General features: G+C 47.0%; 1 protein-coding gene across 1 annotated transcript in view; it reads left to right on the top strand.

Annotated features, from left to right (window-relative positions):
• Positions 1-1079: 1079 nt before the first annotated feature.
• ATP1B4 (ATPase Na+/K+ transporting family member beta 4) overlaps positions 1080-24317 on the top strand; it is a 34961-nt gene continuing 11723 nt past the window's right edge. The window contains exons 1-4 of the mRNA XM_074277085.1: positions 1080-1208; positions 11574-11736; positions 20500-20628; positions 20916-21020. Of these exons, the coding sequence (XP_074133186.1) occupies positions 1146-1208; positions 11574-11736; positions 20500-20628; positions 20916-21020 (460 nt within the window). The 5' untranslated portion in view covers positions 1080-1145. The remainder of the gene's footprint in view (positions 1209-11573; positions 11737-20499; positions 20629-20915; positions 21021-24317) is intronic.

Below are 24317 nucleotides of genomic sequence, written 5' to 3'. Positions count from 1 at the left end.
TGGGTAAGTCTCTTAACCCCAGCCTGAGGGGGGGGGAAAAAAAGGAGGGGACTGGGCTAGCTAGCCTCTGGCCTTCCCCCTCCCCCCCAGCTCTAGATTTCTGAGCCCATGGGCGACTTTGAGCAAGCTGAGACCCTTCCCAGCTCCCCTGGGAAATAAGGGGGTGGGGTCTGTTGCTGCCTCCCAGCTCTGGCCCCCTGAGCGGGGCGGCTCTCCTCCAGCAGCCTGTTCCCCTCAGCCCTAACGTGACCGGAATCCCAGTTTCCAAGGCGCTGCAGCCACCTGGCAACAGGGTCACGTGCTGTGCTCGCTCCAGGCCTGGGGTAAATGGGTCCCCAGCGGGCCCAGCGCTGGCTGCTGTTCTTGGCCGTTCCCCCGGTTTCTCTGTCCCGGATCCCACACAGGCTGTGGGAGATATATATGTCTGGGAAACTGACACTGCAGCAGTCCCAGCTTGTTCCCCGCCTCGGTGCGAAGGCGATAAATATAGACTCTGCGGCCGCTGCGGAGAGCTGGCCAGGATTGGGGTGGGGTGGGGGAGGGGAGGAGGGGGGCACTGATGGGGACAGGCTGCCTTAGAGCTGCGACCCCTGGGGCCCTTCTTCTTCTTGCCACGAAGGCACGTTCAAACACTTTGTGGTGGGATGGATGGGGAGGGGCCCCCCAATCCCCCTTAGAAATGTTCCGAGGTTGGGGGGGGCAGAGAGAATCCAGCCTGATAGATGATAGCAGCCCTGTGAGCAAAGCAGGTTATTCTTGGCCACCCCCACCCCCCCCAAGCGCTCCCCCAGCTCTCCCCCCTCCCCTTCTTCCTCAAGAGATGCAAAATCTAAAGATCCCCCTGGATCCAGTGGATTCCAGGAGGCAGGAATTGAGGGAGGGGGCTCCCCTGGCTCCCGTGGCCTGGAAGTTCCCTGCCTCTGTCTAAGTGCTGAGCTTGCTTTTCTCCCGAGGGCTTTCCCCCAGCACAGAGGGGGCCCAGTCAGGTAGCAAGGGAAATGTCAGCTTATTTCTGGGGAGGGCTCTTGCCAAGAGGGCTGGGCGCCACGGGGTGCCCGGTGTCTGCCGCAGCCAGTGCCGCCAGTCACCACCCAGCCTTCCGACGGCTCGCCCTCCCGGCCGGCCCCGCTTTCTCCCACCAAGCCATGGAAAGGAACTCCAAGCCTGCGGGGGCTGAGGACGTTGCTCTGAATCTGCCCACCAAGCCAGTGAGTCCCAGGGGGAGCTGGGAGCGATGTCCTGCTTGGACCTGGGGGAAGTGGGCTCTGGAGGGGTGGGGTGATGGAGAGTCCATTTCACGATCAACAGTGATCAAGCTCCTGTCTCTGGCCCCTCTCACCAGCCCCCAAATCACCACCGAGGGGCCTTGCTGCCAAGCTTGGGGGTGGGCGGGGGTAGGGCTGGCAATTAGTTCTTTCTTAGACTGGGGAGAAGTTAGGCCAGAGGCTGGTCAGATCACCTGAATCCAGGGCTACAGAAGAAAACAATGAGCAAACTCTACATTTGCCCAGAACTCACCCAAGGGGGGACCCCCTTTCCCCACCTGCTGCTCTCCTTATTCCCAAACTAATAATTTATAAAGTGGGGGAGGGCGCCAACATGTGTGTCCAGCTCCATGGGAAGTGCTCCCTCATGACGACGTTCTATACTCTTATAATAATTTCATCAAATGCATTGGAGGGGCTCAATTGATCATGGTTCCTTTAATCAATATCCCTGCCATACTCTCTCCTCCCTCGGTTAAAATCCCAGAAAATGAAACCGGAATGGGTTGGACACATTTATCCCCATTCCCAGTTCTGGATAGTTCTCCAGAGATCTGAAGAGGTTCAAATGGCACTTCTGATATTTGGGCTTTGGGGTCTAGAACCAAAATGGATGCTTCTACAGCTGAATCCCCATTCAGATTGGAGGGGGAAAGAGAAGGCAACGAAGGGGCCTCTTGGGTCAGCTTTGCTATTCCAGGAGCCCATGAGTCGACTGGCCTCGGCATGGTTAAATACGACCAATCCTAAGTTGTTGAATAACTTTTTTTTGTCAGTTATTCAGATTGATTATCACATTTTCAAATAACAAGAAGTTAGGAAAGACAATGACTATACTGTATGACAGTGCCGGCTATCCACCGAAATCTCGACTGGCTAGAGATTGTGTAATAAAATGAAATCGCTGGAGATAAATGTAAAGTTTTAAAATTTGGACTAAAAAAAAAAATCAACTTCCCAAATATAAGATGAGGGAGGGGTGGCCGAAAAGCAGTTCATCTGAAAACAATCTGGGGGATCTTAGTGGATCACAAACTCCATAAGAACCAAAAGTACGATGTGACAGCCAGGGAAACTAATCTTAGATTGTGTTAAGAGGCATAGTATCTGATACAGAGGAGGAGCTTGTCCTGTTGGATTTGTCCGGTGAGACTCGATCTGAAGAGCTGGATTTAGTTCTGGACATTGGGGCTTAAGAAGGACATGGATGAGCTAGAGAAAAGATCACTGTGGCAACTTTTCTTTGATAAGTCAGTCAAGGAAAATTTAAGGGCCTACCCTCTGTCAGGTACTATGCTAAGTACTCTGGAGACAAAAAGGCAAAAGACCATCCAGTTCCTGCTCTAAGAGATTTACTGTCTAATAGGATGAAAATAACCAGGTACCAAGATATATACAGGATAAGCAGGAGATAATCGACAGAGAAGGCAGCGGAATTAAGAGGAGATGGAAAAGGCTTCCTATAGAAGGTGGAACTTTAGCTGGAACTTGAAGGGAGCCAGGAGGGGGAGATGGGGTGGAAGAATGTTCTGGGCAAGAAGGAAAGCCAGTAAAAATTCCCAGACTCAAAAAATGGAGCGTTCTTTTCAATGTACTCAGGCCTGGGGATTAAAGGGAAATTTTGCACCAACATCTAAGCAGGGCAGTCTCTGGAACAGGGCAAAAAAGACCCCAATTCCCTAATCTCCATGTATAATCTGTGAAAGGCTTCCCTTCCAATGAGTTCATTCTTCCCACTCCAACCCCTGCCCCCACGTCATGGTCACAAATTCTAGAGCACAGAACCGTGCAAAACATGGCAGTGTGCTCAGTTTACACATCCAGCTTGTTCAGAAAAGTCATGCTAAGAAATGAATCCTCTTTCACGGCACTGGAGAATTTGCTCTTTAGAGGAGCCCTGTGGAAGATGGTTCTATTAAATAAAATATTCTTCCATAAAGCACATAAACACTCCCTCCTTCATCTTTAGCAGCCCATTGACAAGTATTTCTGGGCCTTCTCTATGCAGGGGATTAAGTTAGCACTGGAGGAAATCATTATTTGGGGAAGCTGGGTTTGCTTAAGCACCAGCCCATCTAGATGTGACATGGACTCTATCTCCCAGACACTACAGGCAAGGGTGGTGGGACTACCCTGTGATGCTCACTTCAATATGATTGAAGACAGTACACAGTGGATAGTACATAGCAGATCCCCATAAGCGTGGGGACGCTGACCAGTGACACAAAGGGTCAACCCTCCCTTAATCAAGACAGTTTTAAAAAAAATTAATTAAATTAATTTTTACAAAAATTTTATGCATGGGCAATTTTTCAGCATCGACAATTGCAAAACCTTCTGTTCCAATTTTTCCCCTCCTTTCCCCTCCCCCAGATGGTAGGTTGACCAATACATGTTAAATATGCTAAAGTATAAGTTAAATACAATATATATATATATATATATATATATATATATATATATATATATATATACATATATATATATATATACACACACCCACACACATGTCCAAACAGTCGTTTTGCTGTACAAAAAGAATCGGACTTTGAAATAATGTACAATTAGCCTGTGAAGGAAATCCGAAATGCAGGCGGACAAAAATAGAGGGATTGGGAATTCTATGTAGTGGTTCATAGTCATCTCCCAGAGTTCTTTCGCTGGGTGCAGCTGGTTCAGTTCATTACTGCTCTGTTGGAGATGATTTGGTTCCTCTCATTGTTTAAGGGGGCCACGTCCATCAGAATACATCCTCATACAGTATTGCTGTTGAAATATACAAGGATCTCCTGGTCCTGCTCATTTCCCTCAGCATCAGTTCCTGTAAGTCTCTCCAGGCCTTTCTGAAGTCATCCTGCTGGTCATTTCTTACAGAGCAATAATATTTCATAATATTCATATACCACAATTTATTCAGCCATGCTCCAATTGATGGGCGTTCATTCAGTTTCCAGTTTCTGGCCACTACAAAGAGGGCTGCCACCAACATTCTAATCAAGACAGTTTTGTAGGAAAACAGAAGGCAGGCGCCAACTCTTCTCAAGTAAGCTACTCCATCAGTCAATAAATAAGCATTTATTAAGCACCCACGTTCCAGGCCTTGTGCTAGGTGAAGAGCTTTAAATGGGGGATCATTTGCTGGATAACTCCAACCACCACTCTGTCTGACCATTCATCGCTCTCATGTATGCTATTTTCCCCTATTAAAATGCAAGCTTTTTGAAGGCCAGAGCTATCTTTCTTCCTTCTACTTGAAACCCCCGCACTTAGTATAATGTACGCCACATAATAAGTGCTTAACAAAGCCTTTTCATTCATTCATTCACAACAATCCCACAATTCTCTAGCAGGACCATTTCAAGTTGGGTAGAACCATCCAGAGCTGGGACTGGCAGAGCCTGCAAGAGCCCAGGGTGCTCTTTGTTTCACAATGAACCATTGGATACTGACCATCCCGCACGCGTAGCCATGAGTGACACAGTTTACTCCACTGTCAGCAAGTACAGTCAGTTCCACAGAGATTTTTGAGTTTTTAAGTATCTTCTCTGATAAAGAGGAAACAGTCTGACCTTTCAAGTGAGGCTCCCTCTACCTTCAAGTTAGAAAGAGCCCAATGGGATTGATAATGTTTGAGCCACACTTTCCATTCGTAATTCTAGTCCCCTGAGGAGGACAGATAAATATCATAGTGCCATTTGGCAGATGAGGAAACTGAGGCCCCCAAAAGAAATTTGTCTAAGATCTTACAGCCGACGAGTTGCAGAGTCCGGCCTTGAGTCCACCTGACCCTTAAGTCCATTCAGTCCCCTCCCGGTGGAATTCCCAAGGGAATCAATTTTCAGTTATGATCTCTAGTGAAACCAGTTCTGAGAGTCAACTGATGTTCCATGAGAGGGAGTGGCTCACAACTGGGAATAGGACTGCCTCCCTCCCCACCCCCACCCCCAGCAAGCTTCCAACCTAAAGAGAAGATGACTGTAGGATAAGAGTACAATTGGCCTAAAGTAGGGGAGAATGGAGGTGGTGGGAGTGGGCAAGGACCAGGGAAAAGGAAGGCTGCCTGTAAATAAAGGGATGGGTTAGGGTCCTGCCCTCTGCAAGGATTAGGGCTGAGAGGTCTCTAAGGGCCCTTGGAGACCTTCCAACAATTCAGAAGACTTGTGAGTCCCTCACTGTGGAGGCTTCAGCCATCAAAGTGGCTGTTCTTGGATAGAGGAGGCGCTGAGGAAATGTGAAGGAAGGAAAGAAGGAAGGAAGGAAGGAAGGAAGGAAGGAAGGAAGGAAGGAAGGAAGGAAGGAAGGAAGGAAGGAAGGAAGGAAGGAAGGAAGGAAGAAAAAGAGATAAAGGAGAGGAAGAAAGGGAGGAAAGAAGAGGAGGGAGGAAGGAAGAGAGGGGAAGAGAGGGAGAAAAAGGGAGAGGGAGAAGGGGAGAAAAGGAAGGGAAGAAGAAGGGAAGGGAGGGAGAAAGGAAAAGAGGAAGGGAGGAAGTGAGAGGGAAGAGGGAGGAAGGAGGAAAAGAGTAAAAGACAGAGAGAAGAAGCTGTTAGAGAAGAAAGGAGGGAAATGGGGTGGGAAGGAAGAAGCTGTATTTATGTGACAGCATCAGAGCCCCTCTCAGCCAGTCCAGCATCACTGCAGTGGCCCCTCAGAGGCCTCTCTTGCCTTCTGGCTTTTCAGTCATTGCTCCAGGGCCATGGATCCCTGTGCCCCCCCCCAGTCCCCAGAGTCAGGCTTCAGAGCTGAGCTCCTCCCCTCCACCACCCAGCCCCCTGCTGAGCCAAGAGGCCTTGCTGCTGGCTCAGGGTTCCCTCTGTTTCTCCGGGCATTGCTGCAAGACCAGTGGCCTCGCAGCCGGGTGCAGCAATGCAGTTGCTGTTGAGACCCAGCCAGCAGGGAGAGAGAAGGGAACCCGATCTCGTCTGCTGCCGAAGCAAGGAGGTCTTAGCAGATCCCCAGGGAGCAGAGAGCAAGCCACAAGGCCGACGGGCCCGAGGAGGGGCCCGGTGCCGCGGGGCTGGTGGCTGGGTTATTAACATGAGTGTTATTATTTTCATTATTATCATCACTGCTGGTGTCTCAGTGAGGAGAGAACTCTGTTCCTTCAATCAAGGAGAATAATGGAGCTCTTCCATGGGCCAGCCCCGTGGGAGAGCCAGAGCCGCAGACGGACACGTCTCAGCCGAGCTCTACCGCTCTTTGCTTGCAGTCTAGCTGGGGAGCCAAGCCAGTTGTGCACACACTTGGTCCATGGCATAGTGCACATTGAGGTGGTCCCGAATTCTGTCTGGACCCACCCCACAAAGCAGCAAGATGGGGCGGAAGAGTTTATAGGACAGGACCTAAAGCATTCTGGGGGAGGCCAGGGCAGCCAGAAAGTTTAGGAAGAGAAAGATCCCTAGCTGGGCCTCGGAATTGGGCCCAGATTCTGGCAAGAAGGATAGGAGAGGGCATTCCAGACTGGGGACCACAGCTAAACAAAGGCACAAAGCCTCTTGAGGGGATGCTGAACATCTGGCCTAATTCGAGGGGAGGGTTGTTTGGGTGTAATAATGGGAGATAAAAACACCCAAAGGGGAAGTTTAGGGTCAGCCAATTTGGAGCCTTGAATGTCAGGATCAGAACATTTCACTTTATCCTTTGGGCTAGGTATTCCTAACTTTTGTAATTGAATCCTTTAACTTCTGGGAGGCCTCCTCATCTTTGGGGGAATCCTCAACCCCCTCATGGAATCAGGTAAAGCCCGTGGAGCCTTCCTTCTTAGAATCACATTTTTTTTTTAACTTAGTAGTATTTTATTTTTTCAAATTACATGTAAAGGTATTTTTCGACACTCCCTTTTGTACGATTTTGTGTTCCAAATTAGTTTTTCTTTTTCCCTTTCTTCCCTCCTCCTTCTCCAAGATAGCAAACAATGTGATATAGGTTGTATGCGTACAATCATTTTAAACCTATTTCCATATGAGTCATGCTATGAAAGAAAAGGGGAAAACCACGAGAAAGAAAAAACAAATCGGAGAAAATCCTCTGCTTTGATCACATTCGGTCTCTATAGTTCCTTCTCTGGATGTGGATGGCACTTTCCATCCCAAGTCTACTGGCATTGCCTTGAATCATCTCATTATTGAAAAGAGCCAAGTCCATCACATGATCTTTTAAAAAAATAATTATAACTTTTTATCAACAGTACATATGCATGAGTAATTTTTTTTTACAACATTATCCCTTGCACTCCCTTCTGTTCCGACTTTTCCCTTCCCTCCCTCCACCCCCTCCCCTAGATGGCAGGCAGTCTTACACATGTTAACTATGTTATAGTGTATCCTAGATACAATATGTCCATCACACAATCTTGCTGTTACTGTGACAATGTTCTCCCGGTTCTGCTCACTTCACTCAGCATCGGTTCTTCTAAGTCTTTCCAGGCTTTTCTGAAATCATTCTGCTCATCATTTCTTCTAGAACAATAATATCCCATTACATTTATATATCATAACTTATTTGGTCATTTCCCAATGAATAGACAGAGTCGGATAGAACCTATTGGCTCTGAGTAGGTATCCACTTAATTTTAGAATCACATTTTTAAATATATAAAATATGGAGGATGTGATTACAAAGGAAACCAATCATATCAGATTGTCCAATCAGTAATGTCCTATTCTTCATGACACCATCTGGGGTTTTCTTGGCAAAGATACTGGAGTGATTTGTTATTTCTTTCCCCAGTGCATTTTACAGCTGAGGTAACTGAGGCAAACAGGATGAAGTGACTTGCCCAGGGTCACACAGCTAGAAAGTGTCTGAGGCTGGATTTGAATTCTGGTCTTCCTGGCTCCAACCCTTTGTTCTAGCCACTACAGCACCTCCTCGCTGCTGTCAATTATAGCAGAATAAAACTCATACATTTAGAGTTGAAAGTATAAACAGACTATAATTTAGAGCTAGAAGGAAATGTCAAGGTCATCTAGTCCCGACTCTTGAGCTAGAAGGCCCGTAGAGACCATACAACCCAGCTCTCTCGTTTTCCAGCAGAGGAAACCAAGGGCCAAAGAATGGAGGTTATTTATCCAAGGTCACAAAGGGATAACGAATCCAGAGCGGGAAGGTTCTAGAGGCCCTGGAATCCAAGCCACTCCTTTTACAGATGGGACAACTGAAGCTGATATGCGATAATGCATTAAGGTCATGAGGACCAGATCTTCTGAGTGGGGAAGGGGTGCGGAGAACGTCATGAAACCATCTCTTCGGAAGATCAATTTCGCAGTTTAGCATGGGAAGGATTGGAGAGGAGAGAAACAGAGGCGGGGAGGACAGTCAGCACTTATGATGATATTACAGGCAAGAGGTAGCATGGGCCTGGACCAGGCTGGTAGCTGTTAGTGGAGAAGGGGGACAAATACAGGAAATAACCCAGAAGGTACAAGGTTTGGCAAATGTTGGACATGGGGGCGAGTTTCCATTTAGTGCTCCATTAAAAAGGACTTGGTGGTGAGAAGGGTTGAGCTGAAGTCTCAGATAGAGCCTGGGTGGCCTGAGAGGCTAGTGGGAGCAGGCGCTAATAAGAAAGAGGAAGGAGAGCCAGTTTAGAGGTAAGGAAAAGGGGTCTGCTATAAATGTGCTGAGATGGAGACCGTTCTAGTCATCGGGATTCTGCCTTTTGGGGCAAGCCCAGGAACCAGACTGGGTTTTTTCTTTATTGCTTCAGTCAGCAAGGTCAGCTCTTGCTTAATTGCCCTGGTAGGAATCCAGAACAGTGGTCTGGAGAACTCCAAAGAGTGGATTATTCAAAAAACCATTTGAACTTGGCTTTGGGAAACCTACCCAGAGCCTGCTCATCTTTCCAGGGCTGGCTTGAGACCCTTCCCCTCCATAAAGTCTCCCTTGACTGTTCCAGCCCTTCCCTGAAATCTTGCAAAAGTCAGTCATTTGAAACAGCGAGCTAACGTTTCTTGGCTAATGCATCTGAACAGATCCCTTCACTTCTTTGGGATTCGGTTTCCTCAGCTATAAAATAAATGGGCTAGACTAGATGATTCCTTTGGTTCCTTCCAAGTCTATCTATATTGAGGAAGCTCTATGATATTGGGCAGGTCCCCTCTCCCCTCCCTGGGCCTCAATTTCCTCCTTTATCAAATGAGGGAATTAGACTAGATCTAGGTCTCTGAGGTCCTTTCGAGGTTCTAGATCTGGCATCCTAATTATTTCCTGACCATTTTCAGACTAGGGAGGTCTAGAAGGATCATAGAATTCTAGTGGTAGAAGGAATCGAGGAGACAAATTCTCCCAAGAAGGTGGATCCATGACACCCAGGGAAGTGGAGGGATTTACCAAGTCCTCCACAGCAGATTAAAGGAGGCCTCAAAGCCAGGCCTCCACCTCCTAGTTAGTGCAGAGATTGTGCTATTTCTGGTGGTAGGTACTATCTCTTGTGAGTTGATTGAAAAGCCTCAAGAAAACTTACTGCCTGCCATGTTTCCAATAGGAACATAATAGCAATTGGTTTGCTGTGAAGTCCTTCCAGTTGTGTCTGACTCTCTGTGATCCCTTTTGGGGTTTTCTTGGCAGAAGTACCAGAGTACTTGCCTATTCCTTCTTCAACTCATTTTATAGTTGAGGAAACTGAGGCAAACAGGGTGAAGTGACTTGTGTAGGGTTTCATAGCTAGTAAGTGTCTGAGGACAGATTTGAACTCAGATCTTCCTGATTCCAAGCTCAATACTTTATCCATTATACCACATCTGCCTAAGTTCAAATCCAGCCTCACACATTTACTAGCTGTATAACTCTGGACAAGGCACTTCACTCTCAAAATGAACTGGAGAAGGAAATAGCAAACTACTCCAATATATTTGCCAAGAAAACCCCAAATGGGGTCACCAAGAGGCGGATACAACTGAAAAACAACTGAACAAAAAAAGACACCCAAAAGAATGAATCTCTAACAGTGAAACTTCAGGCAGCAAAAATGTGACCTAATCAAACTTGCCCCAGTGATAGCACTATTAGGCAGATATCCCCAAAGAGATTAAAAAAAAGAATAAAAGGACTCATATAGATATAAATATAGATATAGATATGGATATGGATATAGATATAGATATATAGATATAAAATATTTTAAGCAGTTATTTTTTGTGGCAAAACTGGAAATTAAAGGGCGTGCCCAATTTGTGGAATGGTTGAATGAGTCATATGTGAATATAAATGGAAAACTATTGGTTTAGGAGAAACCCAGGAAGATTTGAATGAACCGATGCAGAGCAAAGTAAACAGAACCACAAGAACAATTTATCCAATAATATCGGAAAGACAAAAGCTTAGGGGGTGCCCAAGTTGTGGAATGGTTGACCAAGTCATATATAAATGGAAAACTGGAAATTAAAGGGCGTGCCCAATTTATGGAATGGTTGAATGAGTCATATGTGAATATAAATGGAAAACTATTGGTTTAGAAGAAACCCGGGAAGATTTGAAAGAACCGATGCAGAGCAAAGTAAACAGAACCACAAGAAGAATTTATCCAATAATAATATCGGAAAGACAATCAGCTTCAGAAACACTGATTATCACAATGCACAACCACCATTCCAGAAGGCCCATGGTGAAACATCTTGCCCATCTACTGATGGTGCAGTGATGGACACAATGCAGAGTTGTCAATGTGGCGATTTGTTTTGCAGATACAGATTTGCAATAGGAATCTTGTTTTTCTTTTTTTTTTTCTTTTTTTCCCCCCAACTGGAGGCATAAGTGGGAGGGAAAGAAAATAGATTTTTGGTCATCAAAAACATTTTGATTAGGTGCACTAAAAATAAGGGAAAATGGGGATATACTTCATCAATATATCAAAGCTCCAACTCTGACTGAACCCCTACTATTTTGAGAGTCTTCCCCTCTCAAGGCCTGCATTGGGTTGGCCCATTCTTTAGTCTAATTCATGAGACCCAAGGACTCAAGAGTTAAGTAGAACCAGGTCTAGCAGGAATAAATGTTGACACCAGTAGGCCTGGGAGTGGGGTAGAAATAGATGAGGTTGGAAACAGAGTTGGCTCCTCAATGAAAAGATTCCTGAATTTAAGTCAGAGGGGATAGTATGTGTGTTAGCCCCTCTCCAAAAACCCAAAACAACCCAGAAAGAGAGAAATCCTGCCTCTGGTAACACAGGGTTGGATTATGGGAAAATGGAACTTTGAAACGCAGCCAACTCTTGAGTGGTTTTCCATTTATTTTTGGCCAGTGGGATGGGCTGTTGGAAAGTTTTTTTTTTCTTTTTCCAAAAAAGGGGGTTGTGTTTTGTCTTTGTTCCAGGAGAATGAGAATGAAGGGAACCAGCTTCACTCAGAGGACCGGGACGAGGTGGAGGCCCAGGCCACTGCGCAGTGGAATTTGGCAGCCAAAATGCAGCAAGTGAAAAATTACCTGTGGGACCCCGAGAAGAGGGAGTTTTTGGGCCGGTCAGGCCAGAGCTGGAGTAAGTGGGAATCGTCTGCTTTGCTTTATGTCTTTGCACCCCTGCCGCTGGTTTGTGATCCCGGGATAGATGACTTGAATGTTTCCCGAGTAGAACCCGGGAGCCCCCCCTGGAAATGGCCGTGGGGACAAGGTCACCCCACTGGCGCTCCTCCGAGGGAATGGTGGTGGAAATGGCAGGGCCGTTGGCTTGTCTGCTGGGGCTTGGAAAACTTTTGATCATGAAGAAATCTGGGATAATCAAAGACTCTAGTCTTGGTAGTTAAAGTTGGAGGAGATCTGGCAAGGTCATTTAGTTCAACTACTTCATTTAAAGGAGGAGGAAACAGACCCAGAGAGAAAAGAGTTAATAGGATCTTAGCTCTGGAGCCTGGAAGAGGCTTCTGAGGTTACCTAGGCCAACCTTCTCACTTTACAGAGGAGGAAACTGAGGCCCAGGGAGGGAAGTGATTGTCCAAGGTCATACCTGGGATTCTAGATCTAGAGCCTGAGGGACCTCGGAAGCCAGCTAGCCTGATGCTCTCATTTACCAAAGAGGAAACTGGGACCCAGGGAGGCGAGGGGACTTGCCAGAGGCCCCAAAAGTGTTAAGTTGCTGAGCCAGAATTTGTACCTTTGACTCCCAATCCAGTGCTCTTTCCATTGTACCACGCTGGTTATAGAGCTAGTCAATCATAAGACCTGAATCCAAATCCAGGTCCTATAAAGAACTTGAAGGAATCTTCAAGGTCATCGAGCCCAATCCTCTCATTTTAAGAGGAGCGGTGGTGGGAAACTGAGGCTAAGGGGTCCTTAAGATCTCATAGGTAGAAAATGGCAGAGATGGGCAAGGTCTTCTAGCATCAGATTATTTTGTTCTACCATACCCTCTACCGTGTCTTGACCCCACCTGGACTTCTTTCCTGAAGAAAATCTGAATTCACAAAACTTTTCAATTGAACCCAACCATTTCAAGCCCCTACTACATAGAATGCGCTGGGCTAAGCCACCGGAGAGACGGACAAAAAGCAAAATGGTCACTACCCGCAAGCAATTTACACTCTTCTGGGGAATATGAGGGAGAAGTGAAATACAGGTGAGGTGATACACAGAGGCCTGAAATAGTAAGAACTGGAGAAAGGGCGAGGAAACAGGTGTGGCTTTCAGTAGGAGGCGCCATCCTGGTCGAGGCTAAAATGACAGTCAAGTTCTAGACCAGTGGAGTTCAGCAGGGATGAGTTCTAGATCAAGGAGATGGGCATTCTGAGTTCAAAAAACACTGTGTATTGGCCAGAAGGTAGAGTACGCAAAGGGAAAAGAAACGCTTAAGGAGGCTGGACACAGGAGGCTGGCAACTAGATGGCAGAGGGCCTTCAGACCACGCTGAGTTTGTATTTTCTCCTGTAGGGAACTAAGGAGCCAGAGGGAAAGGTCTTCCCAAACTGTTTCTGGTGGCTGCCTTAAGGCTGGATTAGGAAGGAGACTCAGTCTTCAACAAAAAAAAAAAAAAAAAAGAGATCCTCCACTGGGTTCCTTTAAAGCACCAGCTCCCCTAGGGCAGGAAAGTGTTTGTTTGCACATGATTGACTTTCTGACAGGTGAACTGGGGATAAAAACAGAGAAAATGACAGCTAGCCAGGCAAGAGGCCCCTGGCACCTGAAGGGCCCGCAGAAGGGGCAAGATAAATTAAGCATCCTGGGGAAAAACAGCCACCGTTTTAAGACAACAGCAAGACAGCAATTAGGTTTGTGAGACAACGGGAGGGCAGGAATTAAGTTTATGAAACCTAATTTGCACATTTTGTGCAAAGGATGACCCAACTTTAAATCAAACCACATGAAATAGAACTGAGTTTTGTAGCTAGATATCTCCTTTCTATGGAAGCTAGCCAGGAGGACTAGAACCTATGGGTTCCGGATGGGCAAGGCTGCTTATTCATCCTGGTGATCATTTAGCATGTTTGCCGTAACTTCTGGGTAGTTGGAGCAAATATGAGTAAGGCTGACCCCTGGGAGAGAAAGGTCTGGGCTCCAGTCCTGTCTCTGACTTGTACCGACTGTATGGCCATGGTCAAGTCATTTAACCTCTTAGTAGCCGCCAGACAATTCTCTAAAACGAGTTGTACAATGGGTGCTGACCTGCATAGGTGAAAATTTGGGAGTTCTCACGTCAATGAATCAGCCAAATTTGTACCCTCTCGTCTTATTCTTAACACAGACCCCTTACAAATCTATCCCCTTAAGAGAACAGAATTATTCCCATTCCCCTAAGAGAATAGAATTATTCCCATTCCCATAAGAGAATAGAATTATTCCCATTCTCTTAAGAGAATAGAATTATTCCCATTCACTAAGAGAATAGAATTATTCCCATTTCCCTAAGAGAATAGAATTATTCCCATTCCCCTAAGAGAATAGAATTATCCCCATTCTCTTAAGAGAATAGAATTATTCCCATTCACTAAGAGAATAGAATTATTCCCATTTCCCTAAGAGAATAGAATTATTCCCATTCCCCTAAGAGAATAGAATTATTCCCATTCACTAAGAGAATAGAATTATTCCCATTTCCCTAAGAGAATAGAATTATTCCCATTCACTAAGAGAATAGAATTATTCCCATTCCCCTAAGAGAATAGAATTATCCCCATTCTCTTAAGAGAATAGAATTATTCCCATTCACTAAGAGAACAGAATTATTCCCATTCCCCTAAGAGAATAGAATTATTCCCATTCCCCTAAGAGAATAGAATTATCCCCATTCTCTTAAGAGAATAGAATTATTCCCATTCCCTAAGAGAATAGAATTATTCCCATTCCCCTAAGAGAATAGAATTATTCCCATTCCCTAAGAGAATAGAATTATTCCCATTTCCCTAAGAGAATAGAATTATTCCCATTCCCCTAAGAGAATAGAATTATCCCCATTCTCTTAAGAGAATAGAATTATTCCCATTCCCTAAGAGAATAGAATTATTCCCATTTCCCTAAGAGAATAGAATTATTCCCATTCCCCTAAGAGAACAGAATGATTCCTCTCTCTTCACCTGCCAGTAGAAAAGCATCCAGCAGCCTGGGCTTGTTTGTTTGCTCCCCACGACACCCAAGGGGAGATCTGTCGAGCATTCCCCCAGAAGCGTGGGCCATTTGGCTCTGGGCCTTCTGGCAGCCGGTAGATGAACTCGCCTCGGAGAGAGCGACTTTAGGACCGAAGAGGAGGCAGGCGGAGATAGGTACTACCCCATCCTGAGTCTCAGAGGAGCTGATCTGGAAGCTCCCGGGTAGGGGAGAAGCAGAGGCAGAGCAATGACATTCTGGAGGTGGTGGGGCAGGGAGAAAGAGCAAGAGCTCTGGAGTTGGAGGCAGGACCTGAACCCAGCTCTCTGTGCCTCAAAGACCGGGTCTCCATGTCTTCTCTAGTCTGTTCCTATGACCTCATGCTACTGGTAACTTCCCCTGGGATGTGAGAGGAGAGATCACCCTCCTAAGAAAGAGGAGCCAGGAGGTGAGTGGCTGATGTCAGTCAGGATCCTACGGAGGTTGTGGTCAGCGTGGACTCGGCCACAGGCTCCACAAGGACAGGAGGGATCACGGATGTCCAGGAGTTGAGGCCGGAGTTAAGGGTAGACTAGTTATGGTGGACAGGCTCACTTCCCATGGCCAAACACCAAGCTCCGTGGCTTCTACTTGTCTATCTCTCCTATCTGGCCCCTCCTCTCGCTTTTTTGTCTCCTTCCCTAGTTGAGAACCTTATGCCCACCCTCCGGCCTCCACTCTCTCTCCCTCCTCCACTCTCTCTCCCTCCTAGCTGTCCTTCTAAATAATCTGATCGCCACTGATCTGCTCAAAATTCCTCAGCTGCTCCCCATTGCCTCTATGGTCCCATCTCCTTTCTGGCTTTCTGGTCTGACTCCAGCCTACTTCTCCAGCTGACAGCCAATGTAGACTCCTTGTTCCCTGTGGGCACCTCACGCTCCTGCCTCTGTTCATGCTGTGAACAAAGGACCTTCCTTTCCTCTTTTTGCTCCCTTGAGTTCCTGCCCATTTCAATTCTCCCCTTTAAAGTCCAAGTGAGATGTATACCCCGATTCCTTGCCACCTCCCCGGTAATGACCTTCCCCTTCCTCCTTGAACCTCACATAGCCCTCTGTGTCATCCTTATGCCTTGCCCTGTAATAATCCCTGTTTGTGTCGTTCAAAATGCACTTATTTAATAAACATTTATTAAGTGCTTACTGTATGCTAAGCACAGGAGATCTGAAGGCAAAAGCTTCTAGGAAGGAGCACTGAAGTTGAGCCTCAGAGATAAAGAGGGGAAGGCATAGGAGACAAAGGCCCAGAAAGCTGGGTACCGTATACCAAGAATGGTGAGAAGGCCGGTTTGGTGGGATCACGAACATGCCCATGAAAGGAAGTATTGTGTGGTGGGCCTGGGAAAGCAGGCTGGGGCGGATTGTGAAGGGTTAAAGCCAAACCAATGCCGAGGAGTTAGCAGTGGATCCTAGAGGCCACAGGGAGCCCCTGAAGCTTCTTGGGGAGAGTGTGACAAGATCAGACTACAGTTTGATGGCTCTGTAGAGAACAGAATGGAGTGATGAGAGATGAGGCAGGGAGACAGTTAGAAGGCTGCCAGGGTAGCCTGGGTGAGAGGGGAGGCGAGTGAGCCGCATGGTGGCTGTGTAAGTGGATGGCCAAGGGCAGGGATGGGGTGGAGAGACGGTGAGGAGGAGAACTGGCCAGATTTGTCGGATGGGAGAGGCGTGGGCTGCAACTCTGACCCATCCAAACTCCGTCTCTGTGCACAGTAGGCACATTAGAAATCTTAGGAAGCTGAGAGTGGAGCTGAAGGGATGCTGGCACTGAGGCCTGGGCCAAAGAACAGGACAGGTCCTTGATTGAACAAGAAGATGTCCCCTTCCTGCTCTGGGCCTGTCTGGAAATGTGGATCCTTTGCCAGGGATTGGGCAGTGGCAGGAGAGGGGTCAGGGGATGGGCAGTGGGTACAATGTGGGGCAGGAGATGAGCAGTGGGTAGGATATGGACCAGAGGCTGGGCAACGGCTAAAACGGGGCCAGCAGCTGGGCAGTGGGGAGGATGGGGGGCAGGGGACAGCACGGAACTGAGGATACCTTTGCCAGGGGATGGGCAGTGGGTACAATGGGGGGGCACGGTACGGCATGGAAATACGAATGTCTTTGCCAGGGGACAGGAAACAGCACGGAAATGCGGTTGCCTTTGCTAAGGGACAGGCAGGAGCTGGGTTGAGAGCCAGGGGACAGGAGTGGTCATGATGGCGAGGGGGGGGGCAGTGCGGCATTCTGTCCCTGCCAGATGATGGTATTCATCTTGAGCCACCGTCTTCTGGGAAGCCTGGCTGAGCCGAGGCCTCCCCTCACCCCAGGAGAGAAGGAGGCTGACCCAGAGGAATGATATAAACAGTGACTCACCCTGCTTAGCTTCATCCCCAGCCTCGGAAGCCTTTCCCAGAAGGACTGCAGATACACAGAGGGAGGCTGGGCGGGGGGGGGGAACAGCCCTCTGATGGGAGCCGGGAGCCGGAGGGACTGCACTGCCCTCCCTCTTCCTGCCCCCCACGGCCACCCCTCAGGTGGGTCTTCCGCCACCTCATCCCCCCCGGCATCCCGCTCTGGATCCGGCATCCTGGCGTCCCGTCTCTCCGTCCTGAGAGCTGACGGAGGAGTGTGGTGGGCGGCCCCCAAGCTAGGAGCATGTCCCAGTGCAGGTAAATAAAGGGCAGGACACCTTTAAAGAATTCAACTATTAAAAATAATAAAAAGAATTCAACTACTGTCAGCATAAGCACTGGAGCCTGCAATGGTTTGTCATCTGAACTCCAGTGGAGACGTTCTTGGCTACGAGGAAAAGAAATAGGAAGTTTGCATAGGGGACTGGGAAGAGCCCATGGGAGCCATGGCCACTATGCGGCCCTGAACGAAAGGGAGGGTGCCATGATGTAGCAGGAAGATGACCTGGTTTCCAACACTGCTTCTGACACTTACTACCCATGTGGCCTTGGATGAGCTATTTTGTTACTGATGGACTGAATGACTGACTTCCGCTCCCTGGGCCTCAGTTTCCCTCTCTGTAAAATGAGGAGGTTGGATTAGATAGCTTCTGAATCTCCTTTCAGCTTGGGATCTAGGATCATCATCTCTGATCCTTCGGGAAGGTAAAGGAGCAGGGAAAGCCGGCCTCCTCTAGCGCACTCCTGTACTGAGGCTTGGCTCTGCTTTTCAGTGGTTTGGGAGGAGGGTCTTTGGGACCGGAGGAGGGAAGAAGAGAACCCAGGTTCAGTAATCTCTCTCCTCCAGACAGTCCGAGGGAGCCTTCAGAGGGCTTAGGAGCACCAAGCTTTTATGGAGAGCCTACTGTGTGTCAGGATATAGAGACAATCCCTACTTCGAGTCCTCTGAGAGTGAAAGAACAGGAGTTCTCCAGAAACAACAGAGCTTCCCATCATTCCTTGCACCCTGAGCACAAGCTTTTCCATGGAGTCCCTGAGCAGCTAACTGCCCCTCACTCTTTTCTAGGGGCACACCCTATCACAGGACAGGGCAGCCAGGCCCAGGAGGCAGCTGGCTCTCCTTCTGTCAGGGACTCACCTGAATACAATCCCAGTCCAAGCATGGCTTTTATTTCTGTCTCGGGCTCCCTTTCCTACTCCAGCTCACTTGGTGACTCCATCAGCTCCCACGGGTTCAATTATCATCTCTCTGCAAATGACTCCCAGCATAATTTATGCAGCTTAGTCTGTCTCCTGAGCCCTAGGCCCCCATCACCAGCTGCCTAGAAGCAGTTCCAACTGGATAGCTCACAGAGATCTCTAACTCAACATGTCCAAAGCAGAACTCGGTCCCTTTCCCCCCAAGCCCTCCCCTTTCCCAAAGCTTTCGCCATGTTTCCAGGCACTCGAGCTCAAAACTTTGGATCCATCCCTAGCTCTTCCCAGGCCCTCGGCCCATGTGTCCAACCTCTTGCTAGGTCTTGTTGCTTAGGCCTCCACCACATCTGGAATATCTGTCTTTCCCTTCGCTCCCAGAGCCACCGCCTGAGTTCAAGCCCTCATCTCCTCTTGCCTGGACTCTTGCAATAGTGTCCTAGCTCTGATCCCATGAGGCCGCCATTCTCTTTCCTCTCTGGTCCGTCCCATCCACAGATGCTCAAGTGATATGCCCAGGTCTGTCCAGGGCACCGGCCTACTCAAAAACGTTATCTTCCTAGTCCTGCCAAGATTAAACACAAACTTCTCTGGCATTTAAAGTTCTCCACAGAGCACAGCGTCGTCTTTTCACCCTTTTTGTTGTTGCTTGCTTACTTTTTTTCCTTTCTAATTTTTTTCCTTTTTGATCTGATTTTTCTTGTACAGCAAGATAATTGTGGAAATATGTGTAGAAGAATTGTTCAACATGTTCAACATATTGGATTACTTGCTATCTAGAGGACAGGGTATGGGGAAGGGAGGGAGAAAAATTTGGAACACAAGGTTTTGCAAGGGGGAATGTTGAAAACTATCTTTGCATGGATTTGCAAAATAAAAAGCTATTATCAAAGAAAGAAAGAACAGAAGGAAGGAAGGAAAGAAGGAAGGAAGGAAGAGAGGGAGGGAGGGAAGAAAGGAGGAAAGGAGGGAGGGAGGCAGGGAGGGAGGGAGGGAGGGAGAGAGAGAGAGAGAGAGAGAGAGAGAGAGAGAGAGAGAGAGAGAGAGAGAGAGAGAGGAGAGAGAGAGAGAGAGAGAGAGAAGGAAGGAAGGAAGGAAGGAAGGAAGGAAGGAAGGAAGGAAGGAAGGAAGGAAGGAAGGAAGGAAGGAAGGAAGGAAGGAAGGAAGGAAGGAAGGAGGAAGGAGGGAAGGAAGGAAGGAAGGAAGGAAGGAAAGGGAAAGAAAAAGAAAAAAGAAAGAAAGAAAGAAAAAGAAGGAAGGAAAGAAAAGGGGAGGGGGGAGGAAGGAATAAAAGAAATAAAAAGCTATTATTTTTTAAAAAAAGAAAAAATAATTAAATGTTCACCACAGCTGACAGGAAACAGTCTGTCAAGAACACCTGGATTCAAACCCCACATCAGATGCTTAAAGTTGTATGACATTGAACAAGTCACTAAAATCGTCCTGGGCCTCAGTTATCTGTGAAATGATGGGGTGAATGTTCCTTCTCGCTCTAAATCTTGGTTCCAACGGCCCTACCTTCCTAGGCTTGTTTGCCCAGTTTGCCTTCATGCAGACCCCAGGCCAGCCACACTGGCTTCTTTGCTGTGTCTGAGTGTGGGTCTCTTGTCCCCATGCCTCTGCCAGGCTATCCCTCCTCCCCTCCAGAATCCATTCAGAGTCCAGCTCAAGCAGCCCCTCCTCCGTGAAGCCCACCCTGATCTGTCCCTCTGCCCTGCTTGAGTTTGTCCTGTTTCCCCTTGAAATCAGGGCTTGCTTCATTTGTATCCCTAGCACTGAGCACGGAGCTTGGCACGGAACAGGCACTTCAGAAAAGTGTTTTGCTTGAGTCATTGACTGATTGCAGAGGGAAAGGACGAAGGTGACCTTCAGTGAGGGCCCTGTTCCTGAATGGTCACAGATTACAAATGAATGGGATCTGCCAGAATGAGGTCTAAGCAGCCACTGGGGCGGGGGGAGGCAGAGTGGAGGGGGTCCATGAGTCCCCTCATCCCACAGTCCTAAGTGAACAGGGAAGGAGGCTCTTTTGATTTGGAAGCCTCGGGCTCAGGAGATGGAAATCTGGGGGAGGCCCTGACCTGCTTTTTCTTGTGGCTTCTCCCATAGGTCTGATTTTGGTCTTCTACCTTATCTTCTATGTCTTCCTGGCCGGGATGTTCGCTCTGTGCATGTACACCATGATGCTGACCATCAGTCCTTATATCCCAACCTACAGGGATCGAGTGAGTCCCCCTGGTGAGTGAGTCCCCAAGACCGATGCCAAGGCCATCCTGCGCCACTGTCTCAGGGCTGTCTGCGCCACTTGGCCAGCCTCGCTCGCTACCGGCTCTTCCCGGCAATGACTTAAGGATGCAATTATTAAGAGGGAATGTAAAATGGAACTTGGCAAATGGTGGTCCATTTCATTTTGATTGCCGGGGGCGGGGGAGGAAATGTTTTCATGGGAATTAAGATTCATCTTCAAAGGGGATGGGACCAAGCTTGGGCGAATCTAACCGAGGTTCATTTCCCCTGCTTGCCAGGAGTTATGATCAGGCCCTACACATACAGCTTTGTCTTCAACTTCAATGCATCTGAACGGAGCACATGGGTCTCTTATGTGGATAGTCTGCATCACTTCCTTCAGGGTAAGTCCATCCTCCAGAAGGGGAACATGGGAAAATTAAGGTATTTCTGAAAGTGGGAGCTCCTAGGGGAGATGCCCGGGTAGGTAGAGGGTTATCCTCTGAGGTCCCTTCCAGCTTATACCAAGTCTAGTTAGAAGAGATGGCAAGGCAACATTAATCATTTTTTTTTCCTGAGGCAATTGGGGTTAAATGACTTGCCTGACGTCACCCAACAAGGAAGTGTTAAGTGTCTGAGGCCAGATTTGAACTCGGGTCCTCCTGACTTCAGGGCTGGTGCTCTATCCATTGTACTACCCAGCTGCCCTAGGCAGCATTAATAATCATAAATATTTAGGATTTCATTTGAGTTTTGCAACAATCCAATGAGACTGGTTATATTCTCAAGGTCCCATTGGGCCTACTAATATTCCCTGTGGTACTTTACATCATGACCCACCTCTGCCTGACCTTACTGTGTACCTCTTATCCATGTTTTCCCAAAAGTTCACTCACCACACTGGGTCACCCAACATGGCGGAGGCCTTCCTCGATGTCTCCTGAGGATACCGATGAGCCATCTGAGCCATTAATAGTTGGCCATCTCTCACGTGTGACCGGAACGTCTTCATTTTTGTTCATCTATTTTCTTGCCAACATTCTTCACTCATGTTTTTATTTCCCAAAGTAGAACAGTGAGAAGAACCCTGGCACTGGAGGCAGAGGATCTGGGTTCAAGTCATATTGCTAATGCTTACTGCCTGGCAGACCTTGGAAAAGTCCCTTCCTTTCTCTGGGCCTCAATTTCCTTATCTGGAAAATGAGAATTTTGGATTAGATGGCTTTTAAGATCCTCTTTAGCTCTAGGCCTAGACCTGACCCCATATGTGACCTCAGCAGGGTCCTCAGTTTCCTTATCTGGAAAATGAGGCCATTGGATTGGATGACCTCTAAGGTCCCTGCCAACTCTATGCCCATGAGCCTCTCCTTCACCTTCTGAGTGATATGAATTTTCAATTTTGGGGGGCCCATTGTTTCATGTTTCACAGACATGCAACACCCAATAGGAAACTGGGATGAAAAGCTGGGCTTTGGTTTCTGGCATTATTATCCCATTTTAAAAATTAAGAAACCGAGACCAAGAAGGCAAAGTGAAATATCCATGATTACATGGCTAGTATCAGCAGTGGGATTTGAATCCAGGACTCTCCTGAGCAGTGTTTTGTTTTGTTTTGTTTTGTTTTACTGACACATTTTTGGGGGAAAAAAAGAGAGATCACTTCTCAGAGCTAGAGATTTCCCATGGAGAGAGACAATGTCTACTTCTTGGCATATCTGAGACCCCTGGCACAGGACTGGTGGAGCCCCTGATTTCAGCATTTTGCCCCTAAAAGTGCCAGCTGAAATTAGGCTTAGGATCATTGATTCCATCTCTCTGGCTTCTAGATGATCGACCATCAGTATTTCAGTTAAGCAAATAATGCAGTGGTACTACAGAGTCATCAATTTTCTTAATAGAGGGAGCTGGGTGGCTCAATGGAGGGAGCACTGAGCCTGGGTCTAAATCCTGCCTCAGACACTACTGACCATGGGCACGTTACTTAAATTCTGTCTCAGTTTCCTCATCTGAAAAATAGAGAGAGTAATAGCATTCAACTCCCAGAGTTGTGATGATCAAAGGAGATATTATTTGTCAAAAGTTTAGTAACATGTCTGGCACATAGTAGGTGCTTAATTAAATGCTGATTTCCTTCCTTCTTAACAAAAAAGTTCAGAGAACTATAGATCTTCAAAGCTGGGAAATCCCTGAGTACCACCCAGAAACTAAGATCTTTTCACCCCATTTCCCTATGGGGTCCCCAAGAAATTAAACAAGAGATGAAACAGTGGTCCCCAAGAAATTAAACAAGAAATGAAACAGTGGTCCCCAAGAAATTAAACAAGAAATGAAACAGTGGTCCCCAAGAAATTAAACAAGAGATGAAACAGTGGTCCCCAAGAAATTAAACAAAAGATGAAACAGTGGTCCCCAAGAAATTAAACAAGAGATGAAACAGTGGTCCCTAAGAAATTAAAAACTTGTACCACACAGAGGGTGAAGGAGAGCTGGCAGGGGCCTCCGAGGTCATTTAGTCCAACTCCCTCAAAGAGGAACCTTGGGGATGTTCCAATGACAGAAGATGCTGGGCTGCTCCAGGGGCAATACCATTTTTCATCCTTGTCATCATCACTATTATTCAATTTCAGCCACTGGCCAATCAGATAATAAGCCTGAGAGCTGAAATCAAAGAGGGAAAGGCAGTCAAATGAGTTTAATTGTCTTAAGAGGCACTGTGGTAGAAAAAGCACAGCGCTGGACTGAGCCAGGTCTAAGACTTGGCTTTGCGTGACCTTTGTGTACCCAAGGTCATAGGTTGCACTTGGGCAAGTTTCAGAGCCCGAACTCCTTTCTGAGTTTGATTTCTGAGTCTATACTATGAGAAACTCAGAGTAGAAGCAGCAAAGAACAATGGAAATACGTTGGCTAGGTTGACAGAGGCCTTGGGTTCAAATCCTGATATTTATTACTTGTGCATTTAATCACTCCACTCCTTTCCTCAGTTGTAAAATGACTAAAAATCCACAAAAAGTGGACTAAATGGCCTCTTCCACCTTGAGATGTGTGTCACATATAATGATTTAAGTACTGCATGTTGAGTCAAAAAGACTCATGTCTCCAACATTTAATAACCGTGGACAAGACACGTCTCTTCTCTGCCTCAGTTTCCTCAGCTGTAAAAGGAGTTCTTCTAGCTTGAGATTCATGACCCTATGTTCCTAAGTTACTAACCTCCCTGGGGCCTCAGTTTCTTCCTCTATAAAATAAGAGGATTGGACTAGATTGTCTTTGAGGACCTTCCCAGCTCTAGAGTCTAGGTCCTCTAACTTGATACTCTTTCCAACTCTAATATTTTATGAATTTCTTCCCTTTTTTTAAAAAAATTTCTTTGAAAAACTGTAAGCCGCAAGACAACTGTTTAGGAGAGGGGATTGCTAAAAGGAGCAGGTCTCAGAAACAGAAATATCTTGTAAGCAGAGGATCAGTTTCATTCCCATGAGGCCCTGGGGTTTTGCAATAAGGGTCAGACCCATGTCACAGTATTTTTAGTGGAAATACCTCAAGAGGAACAATAAGTATGTGACTTCAGCTTCTATTTCAAAAATTATTTATGTGAACACAGTTGTTTTTCTAAAAAAGACGGAGAAAAAAGCACCCTCGAACTGAATGTATCTTTGTTGTATTTTTTAAGCGCAGCTATAAACAGAAGCCAATTTCCATTT

This window comes from Sminthopsis crassicaudata, chromosome X (assembly GCF_048593235.1).
Source record: "Sminthopsis crassicaudata isolate SCR6 chromosome X, ASM4859323v1, whole genome shotgun sequence".
Lineage (NCBI taxonomy): Eukaryota > Metazoa > Chordata > Mammalia > Dasyuromorphia > Dasyuridae > Sminthopsis > Sminthopsis crassicaudata.
The sequence above is the reverse complement of the archived record's forward strand: the minus strand, read 5'-3'. Positions and strand labels throughout refer to the sequence as shown.